Here is a 27,809-nt window from a genome sequence, read left to right on the forward strand (position 1 = left end):
GCTGCACAAACAAATAACAAAACGGGGTGACCCTGTGTCATTCATAGAGAAGTTGCAGTACTAATCCCTGCTTCTCCTTCGCCGCTTGAAAGAAGTATCTAAATTAAGTTGTATGCCCAGATCCTCCCTGATTTCACCGCCAGGCTCCATAGAGAGGCACATGCAGCCATAATTAGCTCTGGTCTGCACTAGGCTGTCACTATCCCCCATTCTGTCCTGATGAAGACCCTAAGTGACTACCGAAGGGAGAACATTAAGGGGTGAAACGTGAACGGCAATATTAGGCTCAGATCAACCAAGGCTCTTCAGACCAAAAGGAGCACCATTAGCCACCAGGGCCATTGGTTCTATGTCTGGCCACCTGTTCTTTTTCCCCCTTTTCCTGTGTACAAATGTCCCGAATCAATATAAAGTCAGAGAACAGGTTTTTAAGTGTTCAGGAATATGGCGCTCAGCTTGTCACGGTAAGTATTAGAGTCTCGTGGTATAGAATTAGGTGCTTCTTGGCAGAGGAAAACCTTAACCTCTGTAAGAGAAGAGGTTCTGGGACCTCTCTCTAATGTAATTGGACAACAATCCAAAGCACACTTCGTGTATCCAATCAAATTTCAAACTTTAAACGGTCAAATGGTTAATGATCAAGGCGCGTTATCGGGAGACCGGTGATAATTCCGTCCCGGTCCCGCATTCGGAAACAGGAGCTGCATTCGGCTCAACCCACGGGCAAACAGCCCGAATAGCACCGACGCTGTGTGAACTGTTACACACGATCCCCATTTTTTGACGAAACGGCAACCGATTACTCACGGTACCGTTCTCCTACAATACGTAAACATCCCGATTAGGACCGGGACGGAATTATCACCGGTCTCCCGATAACGCGCCTTGATCATTCAGATCAGCCCTGAAGATTCACAGCCACATGCTGTGATGAAACACGTGTAGGCTAGAGTGATACGCACAGTGATTCTGAGGAAAGAACACTGTTGAACAATAAAATTCGTTTTGAAATACTTATGCGTGTATGATCTATCCCATCGCTTTAACCATTTGACCGTTTAAAGTTTGAAATTTGATTGGATACACGAAGTGTGCTCTGGATTGTTGTCCAAATGTCCCGAATCACCTTGGATATTCTGCACAATTGTTTATCACTAAGCACATATGTCACATGATCACTATACATATGTAAATGTTTCACCTTTTGAAAAACAGCCTTGATCTGCTGTGGAACGTGTAAGAATGACGTCATTCAAATATATGAATGAACAGTAGATACATACGCACTGTGGTAATGGTCATTATTTTGAACTAAAATGTCTGTGTTGATGCATGTGTTTTATTCTTCCCTAGAATTGTTTGGTAAATTCTGTATCAGACACTGAGTGCGTCGTTAAGAAACCTATTAGAACCCGACAGAACCAATTTTTTTATTACAATACATGCTGCAGCCTTTTTACATAACATGTATTTGTAAAGCGCACGTTCACCCCGAGCAGGGTATCTTGGTGCTGAATAGCAGATGTTTATTGTTACCCAACTCAGTGGTACTCATTTTATCGACCTCAGATGGATGAAAGGCTGAGTGGACCCTTTGGGATTGGAACCTGTGAGTATGAGGTCAAACACAGGCCCCTGCTGTAAATGCATTAGTTCGCTGAGCCGCCAGACCCGGCCTCCTCTGGTCAGAAGGCCCTTCGGTGCATTAGTTCGCTGAGCCACCAGACCCGGCCTCCTCAGGTCACAAGGCCCTTCGGTGCATTAGTTCACTGAGCCGCCAGACCCGGCCTCCTCTGGTCAGAAGGCCCTTCGGTGCATTAGTTCGCTGAGCCGCCAGACCCGGCCTCCTCTGGTCAGAAGGCCCTTCGGTGCATTAGTTCGCTGAGCCGCCAGACCCGGCCTCCTCTGGTCAGAAGGCCCTTCGGTACCAGGGGCCTACCTGCGGCCAGCGGCGCGCCAATTGTGGAAACAAAGGAACAGTTTAGGGAGAGAACACAGGCCCTGGACCCTGATTGGCTGGGACCCAGGGCAACCCGTCATAGTGCATCAGAAATCTGGCAAAAGGGGGGGTTGGTGGGGGTAGGAGATACTGCAGCAGAAACCCCCTTTCCTACACACTTCTTTCAATAATTGCCTAAATGCTAAGTATGACCGATTACTGGCTTTTCATGTCTCTGGATAAAGAGCTAGATCAGCACACGCTCGTGGTAGCTATCCGTCATGGGCTGACCATTACAAATGTCCGGCAGTTCTGCCTTCAGTGATCCTGGTTTGGCGTGGACTATCCCGGGATAGGACTTGAGGAATTGGGACTTGCATATAAGAACTTGCTCTGCCAATCCAGATTCCAGAAGTATCTGAGCTCGTCTCGTGTAACGGGGAAGCTGAAACATCCTTTTCATAGGTGCCTGTAGTCCGTCCAGCATAAAATCCATTTCAGACAGAAAACCTTGTTGACCGCACAGTATTGTTGAAATTCATTTGGCCTTGTTTATTCTTATTTTGGCCTCTGCCAATGGGCTATTCAGTGTTGCGTTTAATTTGCAGCGAGCAAATATTAGACTTTAGTTTCCATGGCTCTTAGATGTGTGTGCTCATTACAGAATAAGCCGGCCAAATGCCAAGATAATAGTTTGTTTTAGTGCATGCTATTTTTGATGGGCCCAATTTCCAGACTTTCTTTGTTTTCTCTTTGAATTCCCAAAGACCATTACTTTTGTTTTATTTGCTTTTGCCACCAGCACGTTGCTCTGATTATATTTGTCCAGCGATCGCTGTGGCCGCTCTTGTTTATTCCAGATCATCCGCATATTGTAATATTTGGGTTTTATGCGTGGCGATGCTTGGCGGAAATGACATGGCCTCTGCCCCCAACTCCGCAGTTTAGAGGTTTAACATTAATGGGGCTAATACACAGACTTACTTAATGCCTTTGTGTCTGTTAACTTTTTGAGATACCCTATTCCCTTGGACTAGAGAAACTAGGGGTTGGGAGGATAGAATAAAAGTAATTAAATGACTTGTATATATTTTAATGCTGGACCAGCCGGTCCTAGCTTTTGTACAACAATGATACTTTGTATCTCCCAAACAAACTGCCAGTGTTGTTTGCGAGATACAAAGTATCATTGTTCTATCCTCCCAACCCCTAGTTTCTCTCATTCAGTGTTTGCAATTTTTTGTTGTTTGTGATAAAAATGTTTGTATTATTTTTTCAATAATTGTTTTATTTAATGTCTGATGTGAGAATACTTTCTAATGTGTGACATAATGGTTTCTAAATGTGTAAATAGTATTTGCCTTTAATGTTTGTTAAAGTTTGTTTAGCCTTGTAAATATTTGCAATCAATGTCTTTTTCTGTCAGCAATTCTTTGAAAATATAAAAAATACAAAATGATTGACACAAAATAATGGTGTCTAGGGCAGCGACAATCAATTGGTTTCTTACCCTCTATCAAAAAAACGTATTGAGTCACTGTGGTTTGGGTACTTTGTGTTGTTCACTATCTTTCTTGCCTTGGTACGCCCCCACTGTTTGCTGAATTGCTGATGTGCTTTGACTAAGTGTGCCCTGGGCTCCTGCCAACCAGGTGCCCAGGACCTCTGTTCGTTCCCTAAAACTGTGTTGAAACTAAACCCCAATTGGCATCTTTGGCCACCTGTCAGCCCCTGGTAAATGGTACTCTAGGTACCCAGGGCACTGTGACCAGAGAAGACCCCTAAGGGCTGCAGCACTTATTGTGCCACCCTTAGGTGCCCTGTGCCCTGACACCCACATACTGCCTTTGCAGGCTACGTGTCTAGGTACAGAACTAAACAAAGAGTCCACATGCCCACAAGCTCACTACCTAGGCATCCGTTAGTCACCCCTCTAGCTGGGTGACCCATGCCAGTGGTGTGGGCACAGGTGCATGAGCCCTGTGCCCCTACAGTACACAGGGCCATTCCTGGGCACTGTAAGTGCAGTGATGCCATTAAGAGTATATGGTGCTGGGAGGTTGTCATTACGAACTCCACAGCACTAGAATGGCTACACCGAAGACTGACAAGTTTGATATCAAACATCACAGCACATTAAACCCGCACTGATGCCAGTGTGAGATTTAATGTAAAATGCACGACAGAGGGCATCTTAGAGCTGCCTCCTGAAACCTAACCAACTCCCAGTGTCTTGACTGTGTGGCTACCGAGGCTGCCACCACCAGACATGTTTATGGACCCCTGGGTCGAGAGCCTGCAGCTCTCGGGGCCTGAAACAATGCACATCCTGGGACGAGGTGCCAAGCCTGCTTCCCCAGGATGGGCAGGGGAAGCTTCAAAGGCATGCCGCCTTTGTGAGCTTCTCCAGGTCACTTGCTGTTCTCCGTAACTGGCCCCCACCGCTTCTGACCCCCACTCTGGTGGAAAGAACGGCGGGAAACCCTAAGTGAGGAAAGGGGGTGTGCCAGCCTATGCCAACTCCACCCCTCAGGTGGGAGAGGCGAGATGAAGTACAACTCCGGGCTCTGGCCATCTTGAGGATGGGGAGCCCTGCCCAATCAGAGCTACGCTCCTGCCTCCCCTCCCACAGGAGAGGTGCAGGCTAGGGTGTGTACTCACCCCAGGACAGGGACCCATTGGTCCCTGCCCTTGCCCTACCTGTAACGCCCCTAAATTTAGTATTTAGGGGCACCCTGAACCTTCCTTCCTCAGATCCCGATTGCAACAAGAAGAAGAGCAAGAAACCAGAAACAAGAAGACCTGCCGTGCGACTGCTAATAAAAGGACGGCGCCCACAGACTTGGCCCCCAAACCCTACAGGCCTGTTCATCCTTGAACCTGCTCCTGTGAAACTTCGGCGTCTCCTGCGGACAGCAACCTCGAAAACCCCGGAGGACCTGCCTGCCTTGAACTTTCCAAAAGATTGGGACTCCCACGAGCAGTGGTTCTATTCAAACAGCAATACCCCTGGTGCCAGCCAGGAACCGCAAATCCAGTCCACTCTGCACCCGCCGAGCCTGGCCCGTGCCCGAGGGATCCAAGACCACGAGGACGTCCACCCGGTGACAGTGACCCGGAGTCCAGTGCCCAAAGACCACCTTCGATGACCCAGACGTCGCCTGCAGCCTCAGAACGGAGCATAATGTAAGGACCTGCGATACTTCTACACCAACCCAAGCCCCCGGAGCATAATGCAAGGACCAGCGATACTTCTATGCCAACCCAAGCCCCCGGAGCATAATGCAAGGACCAGCGATACTTCTATGCCAACCCAAGCCCCCGGAGCATAATGCAAGGACCAGCAATACTTCTATGCCAACCCAAGCCCCCGGAGCATAATGCAAGGACCAGCAATACTTCTATGCCAACCCAAGCCCCCGGAGCATAATGCAAGGAACAGTGATACTTCTGCGCCATCCCAAGCCCCTGGAGCATAATGCAAGGACCAGCGATACTTTTACACCAACCCAAGCCCCGGAGCATAATGCAAAGGCCAGCGATACTTCTACGCCAACCCAAGCCCCGGAGCATAATGCAAAGGCCAGCGATACTTCTACGCCAACCCAAGCCCCATCAGCATAATGCAAGGACCAGCGATACTTCTACGCCAACCCAAGCCCCTGGAGCATAATGCAAGGACTAGGGATACTTGTACTCCAACCCAAGCTCCTGGAGCATAATGCAAGGACCAGTGATACTTCTACGTCAACCCAAGCCCCCGGAGCATAATGCAAAGGCCAGCGATACTACTACGCCAACCCAAGCCCCGGAGCATAATGCAAGGACTAGGGATACTTGTACTCCAACCCAAGCTCCTGGAGCATAATGCAAGGACCAGCGATACTTGAACTCCAACCCAAGCCCCCGGAGCATAATGCAAAGGCCAGCGATACTTCTACACCAACCCAAGCCCCAGGAGCCTAATGCAAGGACCATCGATACTTCTACGCCAACCCAAGCCCCAGGAGCATAATGCAAGGACCATCGATACTTCTACGCCAACCCAAGCCCCAGGAGCATAATGCAAGGACCATCGATACTTCTACGCCAACCCAAGCCCCAGGAGCATAATGCAAGGACCAGCGATACTTTTACGCCAACCCAAGCCCCCGGAGCATAATGCAAGGGCCAGCAATACCTCTATGCCAACCCAAGCCCCCGGAGCATAATGCAAGGAACAGTGATACTTCTACGTCAACCCAAGCCCCCGGAGCATAATGCAAGGGCCAGCAATACCTCTATGCCAACCCAAGCCCCTGGAGCATAATGCAAGGACCAGCGATACTTCTACGTCAACCCAAGCCCCAGGAGCATAATGCAAGGGCCAGCAATACCTCTATGCCAACCCAAGCCCCCGGAGCATAATGCAAGGAACAGTGATACTTCTGCGCCATCCCAAGCCCCTGGAGCATAATGCAAGGACCAGCGATACTACTACGCCAACCCAAGCCCCGGAGCATAATGCAAGGACTAGGGATACTTGTACTCCAACCCAAGCTCCTGGAGCATAATGCAAGGACCAGCGATACTTGAACTCCAACCCAAGCCCCCGGAGCATAATGCAAAGGCCAGCGATACTTCTACACCAACCCAAGCCCCAGGAGCCTAATGCAAGGACCATCGATACTTCTACGCCAACCCAAGCCCCAGGAGCATAATGCAAGGACCATCGATACTTCTACGCCAACCCAAGCCCCAGGAGCATAATGCAAGGACCATCGATACTTCTACGCCAACCCAAGCCCCAGGAGCATAATGCAAGGACCAGCGATACTTCTACGTCAACCCAAGCCCCCGGAGCATAATGCAAGGACCAGCGATACTTCTACCCCAACCAAAGCCCCCGGAGCCTTGTTTTTTTGCAGAACTGCTGCCCAAGATGTCAAGGATAAAGAATTGCGCCGCTGATTTTAGTTGCCGCAAATTGCCCCTCCTGATTGCTGTAAGTAGAAAGATTGTTAGTGGGAAACATTGCTTGCTGCCATGTGTCTAGTGTTCCTAGTTTCACCTCTTTTGCACTGTTTGCGATGTTTCCAGTTTTCCTTCAAGGTACCTCTCCTGTGAGATCAGATGTGGGGAGCAGACAATTGGTGTCAGGGACACTAACTAAAATCAAGGCCGGGACTGCACAGGGCTATGTAAGGTACTGAACCTGCCCACCAAGCAGACTGCACCAGTGCCGGTTGGGTGTTCGTATGTAGGGCAGAGACAGAATCTTAGGCTCAGCTCTGCGACCCCAATGTCCCCTTAACTTGGTGACACCATGGAAGTCTCTGTGGTGCTGTTGCAGTTTGCTTGACTGGGGTTCAGGCAAAGCACACCCAAAACCAAGCACTAGCGCTTCCTGTGTGTCTGTTCGGTCCTGTGCCGCCCTCTTGGTCCGTGCGGCTGCGGAGTCCCGTCCCGTCCTGGTGGTCGGTGCGGCTGCGGAGTCCCGTCCCGTCCTGGTGGTCCGTGCGGCTGCGGAGTCCCGTCCCGTCCTGGTGGTCGGTGCGGCTGCGGAGTCCCGTCCCGTCCTGGTGGTCGGTGCGGCTGCGGAGTCCCGTCCCGTCCTGGTGGTCGGTGCGGCTGCGGAGTCCCGTCCCGTCCTGGTGGTCGGTGCGGCTGCGGAGTCCCGTCCCGTCCTGGTGGTCGGTGCGGCTGCGCAGTCCCGTCCCGTCCTGGTGGTCCGTGCGGCTGCGATGTGATCCCAAGACGAAGGGCAGAAGACAGGCACGGCCCGAGATAGTGCAGGGCAGGGTATTTAATCTCCATGTATTCAATGGACCCCATCTCTCTCCTCCCAGCTTGTCAAGTTGATTTAAAGAATCTGTTGTTCATGCCAACAAATCCATTGGAGGGAATTTGTTACTTCAACTTTCATAGTCATTCTGGTGATGTTTGGTGCTGCTATGTTGATCTGTAATGATGGCTCCCGTCAGCATCACTTTTAGCATAGATTTCCCGAAGTATGAGAAGAAATCATTGTGAATCATTTAGAAACCTGTGATCACATTGTATTTACAACGTTCCTGGGTTGGCCGTTTGTCGTCGTTTCTATGGGCACTGCTTACTCAGTACAGAGTAATAACTTACCTGTTTATAAACTAGTTTGAGATGTACATAAATGTGAGAATCAAAATTATAAGTAATGTTCACTGGTCCTGAGAGCCGAAGATCCCTAATGTGCTAGTGAGAATGTTTGTTTTTAATGAACATCTTTATAAACAACATCCTTTGTGTGTTTTAGCAAACACAAGAGATCTGCCTCCTATTAACTGGTCCACACACAAAATAGCAAAGATGAAATGGCATTTGGATTCAGGGATATCTTAAAGATTTTGGGGCCCTCGGCCAAAAGTTTTTTGAAGGCTCCTGTCCGGAACAGCTTTGAATTTAGGATCCAGTTTCACCTCTTTCATGCCCTGTTTGGCCAGGTCACCGACCGTGCACAGGCACAATTGTGTAAAATTTTAAATGTGCACAGAAAAATCTAAAGTGAAGAGCGCAATCAATATTACACCAAGGCATTTGGGTAAAGTTAGAATTGATATTGAAAATAGGAAATCATAACCTCAGATAATTGAGGGGTTCTTCCATCAGTCCACAAATATGCGAGAGATGTGAAGATAAGTCTTCTGCAAAGTTTATTCTTGAAAGACAAAACAGCCAGGATAGTGATATGTGCTTTCAATATTGTGACACCGCAGCAGCTCTCTAATATCACTGCACGCAATCTGTGCGACACCCTCCCATTCCTCATGTGAGGTCCTCTTTTGATCTAAAAGAAACTTTTTTATGGATATTGCATGAAACACAAATACAACATTTCTCCGCAAAATGTCTAATAGACTCTCACACATCGCCCCATTAAAAGTACCTTAATGGAAAACGGTATCCAAAGCAATCTGTGTAGGAATTACTGAAGGTCGTCTGGCGAGACTTTTTGCAGAACAGAGCTGGCTCTGTCAGAGGACCCCTGAAAGTCTCTGGATAAGTATAAGTCATTACTCCTGCGTACTCCTTCCTGTGTTCGTCTATCTTTGTCCAGGTTCCTCAGGGGGTGCGGTGTTGCCCCTTCCTGTGTTAGTCTATCTTTGCCCGGGTTCCTGAGGGGGTCAGTGTTGCCCCTTCCTGTGTTAATCTATCTTTGCCCTGGTTCCTCAGGGGGTGCAGTGTTGCCCCTTCCTGTGTTAATCTATCTTTGCCCAGGTTCCTCAGGGGGTGCGGTGTTGCCCCTTCCTGTGTTCGTCTATCTTTGCCCAGGTTCCTGAGGGGGTGCAGAGTCACCCTTTCCTGTGTTAATCTATCTTTGCCCAGGTTCCTCGGGGGGTGCGGTGTTGCCCCTTCCTGTGTTAATCTATCTTTGCCCAGGTTCCAGAGGGGGTGCAGTGTCACCCTTTCCTGTGTTAGTCTCTTTGTCCAGGTTCCAGAGGGGGTGCAGAGTTGCCCCTTCCTGTGTTACTATATCTTTGCCCAGGTTCCTCAGGGGGTGCGGTGTTGCCCCTTCCTGTGTTCGTCTATCTTTGTCCTGGTTCCTCAGGGGGTGCGGTGTTGCCCCTTCCTGTGTTAGTCTATCTTTGCCCAGGTTCCTCAGGGGGTGCAGTGTCACCCCTGACTGTGTTAGTCTCTTTGTCCAGGTTCCTGAGGGGTGCGGTGTTGCCCCTTCCTGTGTTCGTCTATCTTTGTCCTGGTTCCTCAGGGGGTGCGGTGTTGCCCCTTCCTGTGTTAGTCTATCTTTGCCCAGGTTCCTCAGGGGGTGCAGTGTCACCCCTTCCTGTGTTAGTCTATCTTTGTCCTGGTTCCCGAGGGGGTGCAGTGTCACCTTCCTGTGTTAGTCTCTTTGCCCAGGTTCCCGAGGGGGTGCAGTGTCACCCCTGACTGTGTTAGTCTCTTTGTCCAGGTTCCTGAGGGGTGCGGTGTTGCCCCTTCCTGTGTTCGTCTATCTTTGTCCTGGTTCCTGAGGGGTGCGGTGTCACCCCTTCCTGTGTTCGTCTATCTTTGTCCTGGTTCCTGAGGGGTGCGGTGTTGCCCCTTCCTGTGTTCGTCTATCTTTGTCCTGGTTCCTGAGGGGTGCGGTGTTGCCCCTTCCTGTGTTAGTCTATCTTTGTCCTGGTTCCTGAGGGGTGCAGTGTCACCCTTTCCTGTGTTAATCTATCTTTGCCCAGGTTCCAGAGGGGGTACAGAGTCGCCCCTTCCTGTGTTAATCTATCTTTGCCCAGGTTCCAGAGGGGGTGCAGTGTCACCCTTTCCTGTGTTAATCTATCTTTGCCCAGGTTCCAGAGGGGGTGCAGAGTCGCCCCTTCCTGTGTTACTATATCTTTGCCCAGGTTCCTCAGGGGGTGCGGTGTTGCCCCTTCCTGTGTTCGTCTATCTTTGTCCTGGTTCCTGAGGGGTGCGGTGTTGCCCCTTCCTGTGTTCGTCTATCTTTGTCCTGGTTCCTGAGGGGTGCGGTGTTGCCCCTTCCTGTGTTAGTCTATCTTTGTCCTGGTTCCTGAGGGGTGCGGTGTTGCCCCTTCCTGTGTTCGTCTATCTTTGTCCTGGTTCCTGAGGGGTGCGGTGTTGCCCCTTCCTGTGTTAGTCTCTTTGCCCAGGTTCCTCAGGGGGTGCGGTGTTGCCCCTTCCTGTGTTCGTCTATCTTTGTCCTGGTTCCTGAGGGGTGCGGTGTCACCCCTTCCTGTGTTCGTCTATCTTTGTCCTGGTTCCTGAGGGGTGCGGTGTTGCCCCTTCCTGTGTTAGTCTATCTTTGCCCAGGTTCCTCAGGGGGTGCAGTGTCACCCCTGACTGTGTTAGTCTCTTTGTCCAGGTTCCTGAGGGGTGCAGTGTCACCCCTTCCTGTGTTAGTCTATCTTTGTCCTGGTTCCTCAGGGGGTGCGGTGTTGCCCCTTCCTGTGTTAGTCTATCTTTGCCCAGGTTCCTCAGGGGGTGCAGTGTCACCCCTTCCTGTGTTCGTCTATCTTTGTCCTGGTTCCTGAGGGGTGCGGTGTTGCCCCTTCCTGTGTTCGTCTATCTTTGTCCTGGTTCCTGAGGGGTGCGGTGTCACCCCTTCCTGTGTTAGTCTATCTTTGTCCTGGTTCCTCAGGGGGTGCGGTGTTGCCCCTTCCTGTGTTAGTCTCTTTGTCCAGGTTCCTGAGGGGTGCAGTGTCACCCCTTCCTGTGTTAGTCTATCTTTGTCCTGGTTCCTCAGGGGGTGCGGTGTTGCCCCTTCCTGTGTTCGTCTATCTTTGTCCTGGTTCCTCAGGGGGTGCAGTGTCACCCCTTCCTGTGTTAGTCTATCTTTGCCCAGGTTCCTCAGGGGGTGCAGTGTCACCCCTTCCTGTGTTAGTCTCTTTGTCCAGGTTCCTGAGGGGTGCGGTGTTGCCCCTTCCTGTGTTAGTCTATCTTTGCCCAGGTTCCTGAGGGGGTCAGTGTTGCCCCTTCCTGTGTTCGTCTATCTTTGCCCAGGTTCCTCAGGGGGTGCAGTGTTGCCCCTTCCTGTGTTAGTCTATCTTTGCCCAGGTTACTGAGGGGGTGCAGATGCCCCTTCCTCTTTTAATCTATCTTTGCCCAGGTTCCTCAGGGGGTGCAGTGCCGCCTCTTCCTGTTGGTCTTTCTTTGCCCAGGTTCCTGGGGGGGTGCGGTGTTTCCTCTTCTTGTGTTAGTCTATCTTTGCCGAGGTTCCTCGGGGGGTACGGTGTTGCCCCTTCCTGTGTTAGTCTATCTTTGCCCGGGTTCCTGAGGGGGTCAGTGTTGCCCCTTCCTGTGTTAGTCTATCTTTGCCCGGGTTCCTGAGGGGGTCAGTGTTGCCCCTTCCTGTGTTAGTCTATCTTTGCCCGGGTTTCTGAGGGGGTCAGTGTTGCCCCTTCCTGTGTTAGTCTATCTTTGCCCAGGTTCCTGAGGGGGTCAGTGTTGCCCCTTCCTGTGTTAGTCTATCTTTGCCCAGGTTCCTCAGGGGGTGCAGTGTTGCCCCTTCCTGTGTTAGTCTATCTTTGCCCAGGTTCCTGAGGGGGTCAGTGTTGCCCCTTCCTGTGTTAGTCTATCTTTGCCCGGGTTTCTGAGGGGGTGCAGTGTCTCCCCTTCCTGTGTTAGTCTATCTTTGCCCGGGTTTCTGAGGGGGTGCAGTGTTGCCCCTTCCTGTGTTAGTCTATCTTTGCCCAGGTTCCTCAGGGGGTGCAGTGTCGCCTCTTCCTGTTGGTCTTTCTTTGCCCAGGTTCCTGAGGGGGTGCGGTGTTTCCCCTTCTTGTGTTAGCCTATCTTTGCCGAGGTTCCTCGGGGGGGTACGGTGTTGCCCCTTCCTGTGTTAGTCTATCTTTGCCCAGGTTCCTGAGGCGCTGCGGTGTTGCCCCTTCCTGTGTTAGTCTATCTTTGCCCAGGTTCCTGAGGGGGTCAGTGTTGCCCCTTCCTGTGTTAGTCTATCTTTGCCCAGGTTCCTCAGGGGGTGCAGTGTTGCCCCTTCCTGTGTTAGTCTATCTTTGCCCAGGTTCCTCAGGGGGTGCAGTGTTGCCCCTTCCTGTGTTAGTCTATCTTTGCCCGGGTTTCTGAGGGGGTGCAGTGTCTCCCCTTCCTGTGTTCGTCTATCTTTGCCCGGGTTTCTGAGGGGTGCGGTGTTGCCCCTTCCTGTGTTCGTCTATCTTTGCCCAGGTTCCTGAGGGGGTCAGTGTTGCCCCTTCCTGTGTTAGTCTATCTTTGCCCATGTTTCTCAGGGGGTGCAGAGTTGCCCCTTCTTGTGTTAGCCTATCTTTGCCGAGGTTCCTCGGGGGGGTACGGTGTTGCCCCTTCCTGTGTTAGTCTATCTTTGCCCAGGTTCCTGAGGCGCTGCGGTGTTGCCCCTTCCTGTGTTAGTCTATCTTTGCCCAGGTTCCTGAGGGGGTCAGTGTTGCCCCTTCCTGTGTTAGTCTATCTTTGCCCAGGTTCCTCAGGGGGTGCAGTGTTGCCCCTTCCTGTGTTAGTCTATCTTTGCCCAGGTTCCTCAGGGGGTGCAGTGTTGCCCCTTCCTGTGTTAGTCTATCTTTGCCCGGGTTTCTGAGGGGTGCGGTGTTGCCCCTTCCTGTGTTCGTCTATCTTTGCCCAGGTTCCTGAGGGGGTCAGTGTTGCCCCTTCCTGTGTTAGTCTATCTTTGCCCAGGTTCCTGAGGGGGTCAGTGTTGCCCCTTCCTGTGTTAGCCTATCTTTGCCCAGGTTCCTCAGGGGGTGCAGTGTCGCCTCTTCCTGTTGGTCTTTCTTTGCCCAGGTTCCTGAGGGGGTGCGGTGTTTCCCCTTCTTGTGTTAGCCTATCTTTGCCGAGGTTCCTCGGGGGGGTAGGGTGTTGCCCCTTCCTGTGTTAGTCTATCTTTGCCCAGGTTCCTGAGGCGCTGCGGTGTTGCCCCTTCCTGTGTTAGTCTTTCTTTGTTTAAACGCGCGTTATTTCCTTAGGAGTAATGTCTCCAATCCTGCACCCCTTTGGAATAATTTTCATGGATTTTCAATAAAATTCTTCACAAAAAATTTCTATTAGCTGTTTTATTTTTTCATTTTTTCATCATGTTTGTACTATTAATTTCATAGTATGTTGGTTAACACTGGATATTCAATTTTCATCATTTCCACCCACTGCATTTCGGACAGGGGCCCTTCTTCAGGGGACTTAATTTCTGAAAGCATATAAAATGTACCACCTTTATGTACATTCACAAACGTAAGTTATGTCACTTTTATAAACGCGTGTTCAAATGTAGCATATACCCTCACGCTCAGGAGGGTTCACCAATACGGCACCCACTCACCATTGAAATTTGACTACACCAAAGATAAAAAGGAGTGCGAACATCCACATTCCAATTGGATTACTTTAGTCCATCTTTGCCCATGTTTCTCAGGGGGTGCAGAGTTGCCCCTTCCTGTGTTCGTCTATCTTTGGCCAGGTTCCTCAGGGGGTGCGGTGTTGCCACTTCCTGTGTTAGTCTATCTTTGCCCAGGTTACTGAGGGGGTGCAGTGTTGCCCCTACCTGTGGTAGTTTAGCTTTGCCCAGGTTCCTCAGGGGGTGCGATGTTGCCCCTTCCTGTGTTAGTCTAGCTTTGCTTAGTTTCCTTAAGGGATACAGGGGTGCCCTATTTTCCGAAGTTGAATCGGAGGCCCTGCATGGAGAGGGCCAAAGGGGGGCTCAACTTGAGAGAACCGAGTGCTCTGGTCTCCTTACTGTGCTCTGCATCACCCTCTGTGGGAATCCTCCTAGGCAGACTAGCCTAGTTCTCTTCCACTTCACATTTACTGCTGCTCGTAGTGGCAAGTCGTGCATCCCCAGAAGTATGTTGGTGCTTTAGGGCAGTTGGCTTGCTGTAGTAAAATAGCCCAGAGTCGGTCCAGGGGCAATGAAACATGTGGAACAATGTTCAAATGCTGTCTTCCAGTGTTGTTGATCGAGAGAATGCACACTGATGTCTGTGCTCCTTTTTCTAGGTGGTTTATAACTTGCTGTCCCTACACTTCAACTCCCGTATTCGTGTGAAAACCTATACAGATGAGCTGACCTCCATCGACTCCGCCGTCCCTGTGCACAAGGCTGCAAACTGGTATGAGAGAGAGGTGAGTCTGCATTCTGCTGCCCCAGAAAGGCATACTTATTCTAGGGGGCAAGAGGGCATTGGGAACTCAAGGGCCAGAGAGTGATTTGTGAGCAACCCCAGGGGCAAGCGGCTAGTCGACGGAGACCATGAGCTCTGAGAGCTGCCCATGGACAGCTTCAAATGGACAGACACCAGGAGCTCTGAGAGCTGCCCATGGACAGCTGCAGGTGGACAGATGCCAGGAGCTCTGAGAGCTGCCCATGGACAGCTGCAGGTGGACAGACACCAGGAGCTCTGAGAGCTGCCCATGGACCTGCTGGTGATTCTTGTCCTGCGGGTGATCCTTGTCCTGCGGGTGATCCTTATCCTGTGGGTGCTTCTTGTCCTGTGGGTGATCCTTGTCCTATGGGTGATCCTTGTCCTGTGGGTGCTTCTTGTCCTGTGGGTGATCCTTGTCCTATGGGTGATCCTTGTCCTGTGGTGTTATTTGTCCTGTGTGTGATCCTTGTCCTGTGGGTGATCCTTGTCCTATGGGTGATCCTTGTCCTGTGGGTGATCCTTGTCCTGTGGGTGATCCTTGTCCTGTGGGTGATCCTTGTCCTGTGGGTGATCCTTGTCTTGTGGGTGCTCCTTCCCCTGTCTGTGATCCTTGTCCTGTGGGTGACCCTTGTCCTGTGGGTGACCCGTGTCCTGTGGGAGATCCTTGTCCTGTGGATAATCCTTGTCCTGTGGTGTTATTTGTCCTGTCTGTGATCCTTGTCCTGTGGGTGATCCTTGTCCTGTGGGTGATCCTTGTCCTGTGGTGGTATTTGTCCTGTGGGTGATCCTTGTCCTGTGGGTGATCCTTGTCCTGTGGGTGATCCTTGTCCTGTGGATAATCCTTGTCCTGTGGTGTTATTTGTCCTGTCTGTGATCCTTGTCCTGTGGGTGAGCCTTGTCCTGTGGGTGATCCTTGTCCTGTGGTGTTATTTGTCATGTGGGTGATCCTTGTCCTGTGGGTGATCCTTGTCCTGTGGTGTTATTTGTCCTGTGTGTGATTCTTGTCCTGTGGGTGCTCCTTGTCTTGTGGGTGCTCCTTCCCCTGTCTGTGATCCTTGTCCTGTGGGTGCTCCTTGTCCTGTGGGTGCTCCTTGTCTGTGGGTGCTCCTTCCCCTGTCTGTGATCCTTGTCCTGTGGGTGACCCTTGTCCTGTGGGTGACCCTTGTCCTGTATAGTGACCCTTGTCCTGTGGTGCTACTTGTTTTGTGGGCACCTCTGGCTTTGCAGGCATCTGTAGTCCTGCAGCGGTGTGTGGTTGCACCTCCGGCCCTGCAAATGCCCCATGTCCTGTATGTGGTCCTGGAACTGCCCAAAGTCCTGTGGTGCTCCTTTTCCTGTGGGCTCCTCTGGACTTGCGGGCACCTGTAGTTCTTTAGGGGTGCCTGCGACTGCTCCTTGATCTGTGGTGCTCCTTGTCCTGTGGGTTCCTCCTTCTTTGCAAACACCTGTAGCTCTCTGGGTGGCCCTGGGACTTCCCCTTGTCCTGTGGGCGCCTCTGGACTTAAAGGTGCTTGTTGTCCTAGCCTTCCTCTGGTCTGATGGGTGCACTTGGATTTAGGAGCACCCCATCAGCCCATGGGTTTGCAGGAACCGATTGCCTTGTAAGCGCCCTTCGTTCTGAAGGTGCCCTGTTGCTGTGGCTGTGCTGCCCTGCCTCTTGGATAGCGAGGTGTACCTGATCCTCTTAGTGTACGTGCTCTTGCCCTGTGAGTGGCTAGGATGCTGTGGGTCCAGGTGGCCCTCGTCCTGCAGGTGGTCCTAGTCTGAACTGGTGTATCCGAACGCTCCTGGTCCTTTAGGTGATGGTTCTGAGAGTGCAGTGGGTCCCTGGTCTTGCAGATGCCTGTAGTTCATGTGGTATGCTAGGTCCTGCTCCTGCTGCTGTGGAGGGCCTTGGTCTTGTAGGTGTGCTGGTCCTGCCTCTTGCCCTTTGGGCTCTACTGGTGCACCTGGCCTGCCACTGGTTTAGTGGTTGCTCCTGGTTCTGTGTCTGCCCCGATGCACCTGGCCTTACAGGTACTCACGATCCTGTTGGTGTCTGATTCAGCGGGATCCCTTTGACCTGCTGGTGTTCCATACCTTGCATGCGCTTGTGGTGCTGACCGTGCCCGGGTGCTGTTAATGTGTCGGGTCCTTTGTTGTGGTTGCCTTTGATGCTGTGGGTGTTCCTTGTTCTGCACCTGTCCTATGTTTTCTCCTGGTCTTGCCTCCTGTCCTGTGGCCTGCCCTATCTGATGTAAGTGCCCATGTTCCTCTACGTGCTTGTGGCCTTACAAGTGCCCCATGATCTGCGAGTGGTCCTGGTACGTTTGCTCACGTGTGCTTCTAACTATATGGCCACCACATGTGCCCTTGATGCAGTTGGCGCTGGTAATCACACGTGCACCTGGTCTCACTGCCCCTTGTCCCTTGGGTGCATCTGTTATGTTATGTCCTAGTCATGTGGGTGCTTCTGGGTCCCCTGGTCTGTCCCTGGCTCTGTGGGTGCCACAGGTCGTGCTGTTGGTGCCTTGGTTCTTTCAGGTGCCCATGATCCTGGTGGTGCTCTTAATCCTGCAACTGCTGCTAGTTCCTGCCCCTAAGCTGCAGTGCTCCTGGCTCTGTGGGCACTACAGGTGCCCTTGATGCTGTTGGCACCGGTGATGCCACAGGTGCTCCTGTTTTCCCTTGCCATGCAGGTACACATGGTCTTGAAGGTGCCCTGCTGCTGTGTGTGTGCGCATAATCCTGCCTCTTGTCTTGTTGGCAACCTGATCCTGCATCTTATTGTGCAGGGTGTGTCTGGTCCTGCGCCTGCTCATTCCCTGGCTCAGTGGGTGGCATCGGGCTCTGCGGGTGCCCCAGGACTGGTTCTTCCTCTAGTCCCAGTGGGTGGCATTGGGCTCTGCGGGTGCCTCAGGCCTAGTTCTTCTAGTCCCAGTGGGTGGCATTGGGCTCTGCGGGTGCCCCAGGCCTGGCCCTTCCTCTAGTCCCAGTAGGTGGCCTCGGGCTCTTCGGGTGCCCCAAGCCTGGCTCTTCCTCTAGTCCCAGTGGGTGGCATCGGGCTCTGCGGGTGCCCCAGGCCTGGTTCTTCCTCTGGTCCCAGTGGCTCTCATTGGGCTCTGCGGGTGCCCCGGGCCTGGCTCTTCCTCTAGTCCCAGTAGGTGGCATCGGGCTCTGCGGTGCCCCAGGCCTGGCTCTTCCTCTAGTCCCAGTGGGTGGCATCGGGCTCTGCGGGTGCCCCAGGCCTGGTTCTTCTAGTCCCAGTGGGTGGCATCGGGCTCTACGGGTGCCCCAGGCCTGGCCCTTCCTCTAGTCCCAGTGGGTGGCATCGGGCTCTTCGGGTGCCCCTGGCCTGGTTCTTCTTGTAGTCCCAGTGGGTGGCCTCGGGCTCTGCGGGTGCCCTAGGCTTGGCTCTTCCTCTAGTCCCAGTGGGTGGCATTGGGCTCTTCGGGTGCCCCAGGCCTGGTTCTTCCTCTAGTCCCAGTGGGTGGCATCGGGCTCTGCGGGTGCCCCAGGCCTGGCTCTCCCTCTGTTAGACGGGACCTGGAGGGTCGGCCGAGGACAAGGGGAGAGGTCTCCGGGGAGAGCCGTCTCCAGCGATCGTACAGACAAGTAACTTCCCCCCCACAGAGGTACACCACACAAGGATAAGGTTCAACGTTCTTTATAAGCAAGACTTCAAGTACGGTGAAATGGTACAAGGAGGTCTGGACTCAGGGGTCCCCTCTATTCTAGTCTCTTGGTTGGGAAAAGGGGTAGCGGGACAGTCTCGTTACCAATCTGGTAGATGAAATAGCTCACAATCCTCGAGCTCGGCGTTCTAGATGGTCGGGCCGCGGCGGAGCCAGCAGGTCCCGGGGTGGTTGAAGGTAGCGACGGTCCGCGGCGGAGCCAGCAGGTCCCGATGAAGGTGGTGGTTACAAACGGTCCGCGGCCACGCCAGCAGGTCCCGACGACGATGAAGGTTTCAGAAGGTTGCGGCAGCGCCAGCAGGCAGGTCGATAGTTCGCAAGGCAGGGCTACGGCAGCGCCAGTAGTCCGTCAAGGATGAGTTCTTCACTGCGTCTCTCGACTCCAGGATACAACTGCCTTCCTGCTCTGGAGCTGCCCCAGTTATAGGTCTGGCGCCGTTTGATGTCCGGACCCTCGCACTTGGAGGTCGGGAGGTCCAGGATGAGGGAGTCCAGACACCCAGCAGGGGGGTGGAGCCAGCGCCCGGGGGAGCTGGGGCGATCGGCACCTGGCGGGGGAGAGCCATCGACACCTCTTTCTCCCATTGACCTGCCAAGTAGTCCGCTCACCTCCTGGGTGGATGGTGGTGCCGGGATGTCGGGGCCAGGCCCAGGGTTGGGGTCGATCGGAGGCCACGCGGCCTCGTGGTGCTGTGTCCAAGATGGCGCCCAGGCCGGGCGAGAGGGCCGGTAGGGAATCGGCCCATGATGGGGAGATGTCCAGGGGCAGGGGTCCCATATGAGACGGGAAACGGGTGGTTGTTGCGTGTAACACCTGAAGAGCCAGGCTCGGGCCTGGTCGTGCGGGGAGGGAGCAAGCCTCTCACGTGGCCTGTCCAACACCCTCTAGTCCCAGTGGGTGGCCTCGGGCTCTGCGGGTGCCCCTGGCCTGATTCTTCCTCTAGTCCCAGTGGGTGGCATCGGGCTCTGCGGGTGCCCCAGGCCTGGCTCTTCCTCTAGTCCCAGTGGGTGGCATCGGGCTCTCCGGGTGCCCCAGGCCTGGTTCTTCCTCTAGTCCCAGTGGGTGGCATGGGTCCAGTAGGTGCCCCAGGCCTGGCTCTTCCTCTAGTCCCAGTGGGTGGCATCGGGCTCTGCGGGTGCCCCAGGCCTGGTTCTTCCTCTAGTCCCAGTGGGTGGCATCGGGCTCTGCGGGTGCCCCAGGCCTGGCTCTTCCTCTAGTCCCAGTGGGTGGCATTGGGCTCTGCGGGTGCCCCAGGCCTGGTTCTTCCTCTAGTCCCAGTGGGTGGCATCGGGCTCTTCGGGTGCCCCTCGCCTGGTTCTTCCTGTAGTCCCAGTGGGTGGCCTCGGGCTCTGCGGGTGCCCTAGGCTTGGCTCTTCCTCTAGTCCCAGTGGGTGGCATTGGGCTCTTCGGGTGCCCCAGGCCTGGCTCTTCCTCTAGTCCCAGTGGGTGGCATCGGGCTCTGCGGGTGCCCCTGGCCTGGTTCTTCCTCTAGTCCCAGTGGGTGGCATCGGGCTCTGCGGGTGCCCCAGGCCTGGCTCTTGCTCTAGTCCCAGTGGGTGGCATCGGGCTCTGCGGGTGCCCCTGGCCTGGTTCTTCCTCTAGTCCCAGAGGGTGGCATTGGGCTCTGCGGGTGCCCCAGGCCTGGCTCTTCCTCTAGTCCCAGTGGGTGGCATTGGGCTCTGCGGGTGCCCCAGGCCTGGCTCTTCCTCTAGTCCCAGTGGGTGGCATCGGGCTCTGCGGGTGCCCCGGGCCTGGTTCTTCCTCTAGTCCCAGTGGGTGGCATCGGGATCTGCGGGTGCCCCAGGCCTGGCTCTTCCTCTAGTCCCAGTGGGTGGCATCGGGGTCTGCGGGTGCCCCTGGCCTGGTTCTTCCTCTAGTCCCAGTGGGTGGCATTGGGCTCTGCGGGTGCCCCAGGCCTGGTTCTTCGAGTCCCAGTGGGTGGCATCGGGCTCTCCGGGTGCCCCAGGCCTGGTTCTTCCTCTAGTCCCAGTGGGTGGCATCGGGATCTGCGGGTGCCCCAGGCCTGGTTCTTCCTCTAGTCCCAGTGGGTGGCATCGGGATCTGCGGGTGCCCCAGGCCTGGCTCTTCCTCTAGTCCCAGTGGGTGGCATCGGGCTCTGCGGGTGCCCCTGGCCTGGTTCTTCCTCTAGTCCCAGTGGGTGGCATTGGGCTCTGCGGGTGCCCCAGGCCTGGTTCTTCTAGTCCCAGTGGGTGGCATCGGGCTCTCCGGGTGCCCCAGGCCTGGTTCTTCCTCTAGTCCCAGTGGGTGGCATGGGTCCAGTAGGTGCCCCTGGCCTGGTTCTTCCTCTAGTCCCAGTGGGTGGCATCGGGCTCTGCGGGTGCCCCAGGCCTGGCTCTTCCTCTAGTCCCAGTGGGTGGCATCGGGCTCTCCGGGTGCCCCAGGCCTGGTTCTTCCTCTAGTCCCAGTGGGTGGCATGGGTCCAGTAGGTGCCCCTGGCCTGGTTCTTCCTTTAGTCCCAGTGGGTGGCATTGGGCTCTGCGGGTGCCCCAGGCCTGGTTCTTCTAGTCCCAGTGGGTGGCATCGGGCTCTGCGCGTGCCCCAGGCCTGGTTCTTCCTCTAGTCCCAGTGGGTGGCATCGGGCTCTGTGGGTGCCCCAGGCCTGGTTCTTCCTCTAGTCCCAGTGGGTGGCATGGGTCCATTAGGTGCCCCTGGCCTGGTTCTTCCTCTAGTCCCAGTGGGTGGCATCGGGCTCTGCGGGTGCCCCAGGCCTGGCTCTTCCTCTAGTCCCAGTGGGTGGCATTGGGCTCTGAGGGTGCCCCTGGCCTGGTTCTTCCTCTAGTCCCAGTGGGTGGCATTGGGCTCTGCGGGTGACCCAGGCCTGGCTCTTCCTCTAGTCCCAGTGGGTGACATTGGGCTCTGCGGGTGCCCCAGGCCTGGTTCTTCTAGTCCCAGTGGGTGGCATCGGGCTCTCCAAGTGCCCCAGGCCTGGTTCTTCCTCTAGTCCCAGTGGGTGGCATGGGTCCAGTAGGTGCCCCTGGCCTGGTTCTTCCTCTAGTCCCAGTGGGTGGCATCGGGCTCTGCGGGTGCCCCAGGCCTGGCTCTTCCTCTAGTCCCAGTGGGTGGCATCGGGCTCTGAGGGTGCCCCAGGTCTGGTTCTTCCTCTAGTCCCAGTGGGTGGCATCGGGCTCTGCGGTGCCCCAGGCCTGGTTCTTCCTCTAGTCTCAGTGGGTGGCATCGGGCTCTTCGGGTGCCCCAGGCCTGGCCCTTCCTCTAGTCCCAGTGGGTGACATTGGGCTCTGCGGGTGCCCCGGGCCTGGCTCTTCCTCTAGTCCCAGTAGGTGGCATCGGGCTCTGCGGTGCCCCAGGCCTGGCTCTTCCTCTAGTCCCAGTGGGTGGCATTGGGCTCTGAGGGTGCCCCTGGCCTGGTTCTTCCTCTAGTCCCAGTGGGTGGCATTGGGCTCTGCGGGTGACCCAGGCCTGGCTCTTCCTCTAGTCCCAGTGGGTGACATTGGGCTCTGCGGGTGCCCCAGGCCTGGTTCTTCTAGTCACAGTGGGTGGCATCGGGCTCTCCAAGTGCCCCAGGCCTGGTTCTTCCTCTAGTCCCAGTGGGTGGCATGGGTCCAGTAGGTGCCCCTGGCCTGGTTCTTCCTCTAGTCCCAGTGGGTGGCATCGGGCTCTGCGGGTGCCCCAGGCCTGGCTCTTCCTCTAGTCCCAGTGGGTGGCATCGGGCTCTGAGGGTGCCCCAGGTCTGGTTCTTCCTCTAGTCCCAGTGGGTGGCATCGGGCTCTGCGGTGCCCCAGGCCTGGTTCTTCCTCTAGTCTCAGTGGGTGGCATCGGGCTCTTCGGGTGCCCCAGGCCTGGCCCTTCCTCTAGTCCCAGTGGGTGACATTGGGCTCTGCGGGTGCCCCGGGCCTGGCTCTTCCTCTAGTCCCAGTAGGTGGCATCGGGCTCTGCGGTGCCCCAGGCCTGGCTCTTCCTCTAGTCCCAGTGGGCGGCATCGGGCTCTGCGGGTGCCCCAGGCCTGATTCTTCTAGTCCCAGTGGGTGGCATCGGGCTCTGCGGGTGCCCCAGGCCTGGCCCTTCCGCTAGTCCCAGTGGGTGGCATCGGGCTCTTCGGGTGCCCCTGGCCTGGTTCTTCCTGTAGTCCCAGTGGGTGGCCTCGGGCTCTGCGGGTGCCCTAGGCTTGGCTCTTCCTCTAGTCCCAGTGGGTGGCATTGGGCTCTTCGGGTGCCCCAGGCCTGGTTCTTCCTCTAGTCCCAGTGGGTGGCATCAGGCTCTGCGGGTGCCCCAGGCCTGGCTCTTTCTCTAGTCCCAGTGGGTGGCCTCGGGCTCTGCGGGTGCCCCTGGCCTGATTCTTCCTCTAGTCCCAGTGGGTGGCATCGGGCTCTGCGGGTGCCCCAAGCCTGGCTCTTCCTCTAGTCCCAGTGGGTGGCATCGGGCTCTCCGGGTGCCCCAGGCCTGGTTCTTCCTCTAGTCCCAGTGGGTGGCATGGGTCCAGTAGGTGCCCCAGGCCTGGCTCTTCCTCTAGTCCCAGTGGGTGGCATCGGGCTCTGCGGGTGCCCCAGGCCTGGTTCTTCCTCTAGTCCCAGTGGGTGGCATCGGGCTCTGCGGGTGCCCCAGGCCTGACTCTTCCTCTAGTCCCAGTGGCTCTCATTGGGCTCTGCGGGTGCCCCAGGCCTGGCTCTTCCTCTAGTCCCAGTGGGTGGCCTCGGGCTCTGCGGGTTCCCTAGGCTTGGCTCTTCCTCTAGTCCCAGTGGGTGGCATTGGGCTCTTCGGGTGCCCCAGGCCTGGCTCTTCCTCTAGTCCCAGTGGGTGGCATCGGGCTCTTCGGGTGCCCCTGGCCTGGTTCTTCCTGTAGTCCCAGTGGGTGGCCTCGGGCTCTGCGGGTGCCCTAGGCTTGGCTCTTCCTCTAGTCCCAGTGGGTGGCATTGGGCTCTTCGGGTGCCCCAGGCCTGGCTCTTCCTCTAGTCCCAGTGGGTGGCATCGGGCTCTGCGGGTGCCCCTGGCCTGGTTCTTCCTCTAGTCCCAGTGGGTGGCATCGGGCTCTGCGGGTGCCCCAGGCCTGGCTCTTGCTCTAGTCCCAGTGGGTGGCATCGGGCTCTGCGGGTGCCCCTGGCCTGGTTCTTCCTCTAGTCCCAGTGGGTGGCATTGGGCTCTGCGGGTGCCCCAGGCCTGGCTCTTCCTCTAGTCCCAGTGGGTGGCATTGGGCTCTGCGGGTGCCCCAGGCCTGGCTCTTCCTCTAGTCCCAGTGGGTGGCATCGGGCTCTGCGGGTGCCCCTGGCCTGGTTCTTCCTCTAGTCCCAGTGGGTGGCATTGGGCTCTTCGGGTGCCCCAGGCCTGGCTCTTCCTCTAGTCCCAGTGGGTGGCATTGGGCTCTGCGGGTGCCCCAGGCCTGGTTCTTCTAGTCCCAGTGGGTGGCATCGGGCTCTCCGGGTGCCCCAGGCCTGGTTCTTCCTCTTGTCCCAGTGGGTGGCATCGGGCTCTGCGGGTGCCCCAGGCCTGGCTCTTCCTCTAGTCCCAGTGGGTGGCATCGGGCTCTCCGGGTGCCCCAGGCCTGGTTCTTCTAGTCCCAGTGGGTGGCATCGGGCTCTCCGGGTGCCCCAGGCCTGGCTCTTCCTCTAGTCCCAGCGGGTGACATTGGGCTCTGCGGGTGCCCCAGGCCTGGTTCTTCTAGTCCCAGTGGGTGGCATCGGGCTCTCCGGGTGCCCCAGGCCTGGTTCTTCCTCTAGTCCCAGTGGGTGGCATGGGTCCAGTAGGTGCCCCTGGCCTGGTTCTTCCTCTAGTCCCAGTGGGTGGCATCGGGCTCTGCGGGTGCCCCAGGCCTGGCTCTTCCTCTAGTCCCAGTGGGTGGCATCGGGCTCTGAGGGTGCCCCAGGTCTGGTTCTTCCTCTAGTCCCAGTGGGTGGCATGGGTCCAGTAGGTGCCCCTGGCCTGGTTCTTCCTTTAGTCCCAGTGGGTGGCATTGGGCTCTGCGGGTGCCCCAGGCCTGGTTCTTCTAGTCCCAGTGGGTGGCATTGGGCTCTGCGCGTGCCCCAGGCCTGGTTCTTCCTCTAGTCCCAGTGGGTGGCATCGGGCTCTGTGGGTGCCCCAGGCCTGGTTCTTCCTCTAGTCCCAGTGGGTGGAATCGGGCTTTGCGGTGCCCCAGGCCTGGTTCTTCCTCTAGTCCCAGTGGCTCTCATTGGGCTCTGCGGGTGCCCCTGGCCTGGCTCTTCCTCTAGTCCCAGTGGGTGGCATGGGTCCAGTAGGTGCCCATGGTCCATAGGGTTTGCCCGGTTCGTCCCCTTATCCTGCAGGTTCTTCTGGTGTCGTGGTGCCAGTGATCTTGCAGGTAGCTGGTGTCCTCCTGGTGCTCCATCACCTGAAACTGACTGCCAGAAGTCATTTCATATTTGGCTACGCCTCGATTGGTGAAGGGGAGCAACCTGCTTTGGGTACGTAGACTCTTCCAGCACCCGGAGTGTGTCATTTAGAGTTTGACTTTTGGGACAATTCCTGAAATGCACCCAGATGTTGTTCACTGGTCACCAGGTGCCACAATGGAGTCTTGACATCCTACGGTTCCCTGTATAGTGTACAAGGGATTCTTCACTGCGCATGATCCCTGGTTCTGTGCTTCTTTGCTCTCCATTGCTCCAGTCGCCCACATCATATTATTTATTAATGACATTTATTGAGCGCGAACAAATGCCCGTGGGCGTCTCGGCGCTATGATATCTGCCAATAAATTCTCCTGTTAGCAAGAAGGTCTGAGGTTACTGGTTGAACAGCCAGGTCTTTAACTGCTTGCGGAATGACCAAAGTGAAGGGCTGGTTTTTATTGACTGGGGTAAAGTGTTCCATAGTTTCGTGGCTGAGACCAAGAACCTACGGTCTCCCCAGGAAACGGTTTTGGTGCGGGTACCACTAGATCATTTAGAGTAAAGGAACGTAGAGCGCTGGGTGGACGGTAGGGAATCGGATGTTGTTTGAGAAATGAAGGTCGTGGATTGTGCAGAGACTTATACACGATACAAAGAGTCTTAAACTTGATCCTGTTTCTGATATGGAGCCAGTGAAGATTTCTAATGGTGTCAGTCGCGGACATGTGTTTAGGGATTCTGGCCAGGAGTCTGGCTGCTGAGTTTTGAATGGTTTGCATTTTGTTGATGACCCTTACTTGAGCATTTGCAAACAGGGCATTACAGTAGTCCCGCGTGAACAGCACCAATGAGGTCACCAGGGTTTCACCGGCCGTTTCAGGGAGGAAGGGGATTATTTTCTTTATTAGACGCAATTTATGGAAGGCAGAGGATGCTATTTGATTGGCGTGTGGGAAAAAATTGAGACTGTCGTCAAAGACCACTCCCAAGTTCCTTACCTTGCTAGCAGGTTTAGGCGGGGGACCGAAGGCCATGGGCCAACATGCAGAGGACCACTCTGGGGTCAGATGTCCGAATATGACGACTTCCGTCTCATCGGAATTAAGTTTTAGACAATTCGAGGCCATCCAGTCCCCAATTGCCAGCATGCCCTCTTTAAAGTCCTCTGCTACTTTATAGCCGTTGTTTTTGATGGCCAGGACCAACTGCGTGTCATCCGCATAGGAGGTAAGGCTCATCCCGTGTGCTCGAATGATATTAGCTAGGTCCGACACATAGATGTTAAAAAGTGTTGGACTTGGGGATGAGCCTTGTGGTACCCCGCATGGCAGAGACAGGTTGGACGATTGGAAGGGGCCCAGTGTGACAGCCTGGGTCCTATCGGAGAGAAAAGATGCTAGCAGTTTCTTGGCTATATGTTGGATGCCCATATTTTCGACCCGGTCGACCAAGATCGAGTGATCGACCGTGTCGAAGGCAGCCGACAGATCTAGCAGTATGAGTACTGCTGTTCCACCCAGATCTCGAATGGATCTGATGTCATCCGCGGCCTTGATTAGCGCGGTCTCCGTACCGTGAAATCGCCGAAATCCAAATTGGGTGTCATCGAGTAGATGGTGTTCCTCTATGAAGGCAGATAGTTGTTGATTCATTGCTTTTTTGGCGATTTTGGCCAGGAATGGAAGGCTTGCAATTGGGCAATAGTTTTTCAATTCGTCCTTATCAAGGTGTGGCTTCTTTAATAAAGGTTTGAGGAGGGTTTTTTTTAAGGCGTCTGGATAGATACCAGATCTGAACATGGTGTTGCAGATTAGGGTAATAGCAGGTATCAGCACATCGATGATAGGTGGGAGGATTTTAAAAGGGCAAGGATCAAGTGCAGAGCCTGTTCTAATTGTGGTAATGATTTCCGCAGTTTGGGCATTGGTGATATCTGTAAAATGAGTAAACTTTGGTCCAGAGGGAGTTGAAGTGTAAATAATTGAGGAGGAATTGGTGTTTTTTGAGAAAGCCGAGAAGATGTCGTTGACCTTTGTAAAAAAGAATGTGGCCAAGGCATCACAGAAAAATTGAGAGGGGGGTGGATTCAGATCAGGGGAGTAACCAGCTAGCTGCTTGGTGGTGTCATAGAGTTCCTTAGAGGAATTTTTGGCTAGTTCTATCCGTTCACTGAAAAACTTTTTCTTAGCCTCAATGATCATGGTTTTGTATTTAACCAGCGTCTCCTTGTAGAGAGTTTTGGTGTCTTCACTATAGGCCTTCCGCCAGTGCCTCTCCTTATTCCTGCAGCGTTGTTTCTGGGTTCTTAGCTCTTCCGTGAACCAGGGTGCAGAGGGGGCAAGTCTGTTACGGGTCATCTGTTTAGTGGGGACCAGTGAGTTAGCGGCAGTACCCAGCCAGTCATGGAATTGCGTGGTGGCTGTGTTGGGGTCAGCGGAGAGAGTAGGGCTGGAATTACCAAGTAGCGTTTTCAGACTGGGGCTGTCGATGTCATTCCAGGCCAAGAATGGTTGATGGGAATTGACGATTATTTTGGAGGGGGAGATATCGTGAATGATAATTGAGGCCAGGATGGCATGGTGATCCGACCAAGTGAGGGGGGAGGATTTGGGTTATGTGAATTTCCTCAGAGTTGGAGAAAATGCCATCCAGTGTGTGGCCACCGTCATGCGAAGGAGAGTTGATCAGAAGGGAAAGACCAAAAGTATTCATGTCTGAGATTAGGGATGTGGTAACCCTGTCCTCTTGTTTGTGTAGGTGAAAGTTAAAATCACCCAGGACAGTTAAAGAGTCTTCCAGAGCCAGAGATTCCAAGGTTGAACTCAAATCCGAGATAAAATCTGCTCGTGGTCCGGGTGGCCTATAAATGAGGATCCCTCTGAAGTTGTTGGAGGGGGATAACTTAATTGCGAATTGCAGGGCTTCACAAGAGAGTGACGGGATAGCAGTAATTCTCACATTAAGTGAATCTCTGGCGATGATCCCTATTCCGCCCCCTTTTTTAAGCTGTCTGTCACGTCAGTAGATAGAGAAACCTCTTGGGACTGCTATCACTAAATCTGGGTCGGATGAATTGTCCATCCAAGTTTCAGTCATAAATAATATATCTAGTTTCCTATCCTCTATAAAGTCTGCTATGTCCTGTCGGTGTTTACCGAGCGAGCGAACGTTGGAAAGTGCTATTGATATGCTAGTTTGTGAATGTTTAATAGCACTGGGAGATGTTTTAATGACAAGGGGAATAGAGGTCATGCACTGAGGACAGGACTGAGAGGAATAACTAGGCAGTGAGAT

The 27,809-nt window shown here is 54.6% G+C and overlaps 1 protein-coding gene across 1 annotated transcript in view; it reads left to right on the forward strand.

Moving 5' to 3' along the window:
• NDUFS3 (NADH:ubiquinone oxidoreductase core subunit S3) overlaps positions 1-27,809 on the forward strand; it is a 141,598-nt gene that overhangs the window by 102,389 nt on the left and 11,400 nt on the right. Inside the window, exon 5 of the mRNA XM_086959746.1 lies at positions 14,375-14,500. Within this exon, the coding sequence (XP_086815872.1) occupies positions 14,375-14,500 (126 nt within the window). The remainder of the gene's footprint in view (positions 1-14,374; positions 14,501-27,809) is intronic.

The sequence above is a fragment of the Lissotriton vulgaris genome, chromosome 2_2 (assembly GCF_964263255.1).
Source record: "Lissotriton vulgaris chromosome 2_2, aLisVul1.2, whole genome shotgun sequence".
Taxonomy (NCBI): Eukaryota; Metazoa; Chordata; class Amphibia; order Caudata; family Salamandridae; genus Lissotriton; species Lissotriton vulgaris.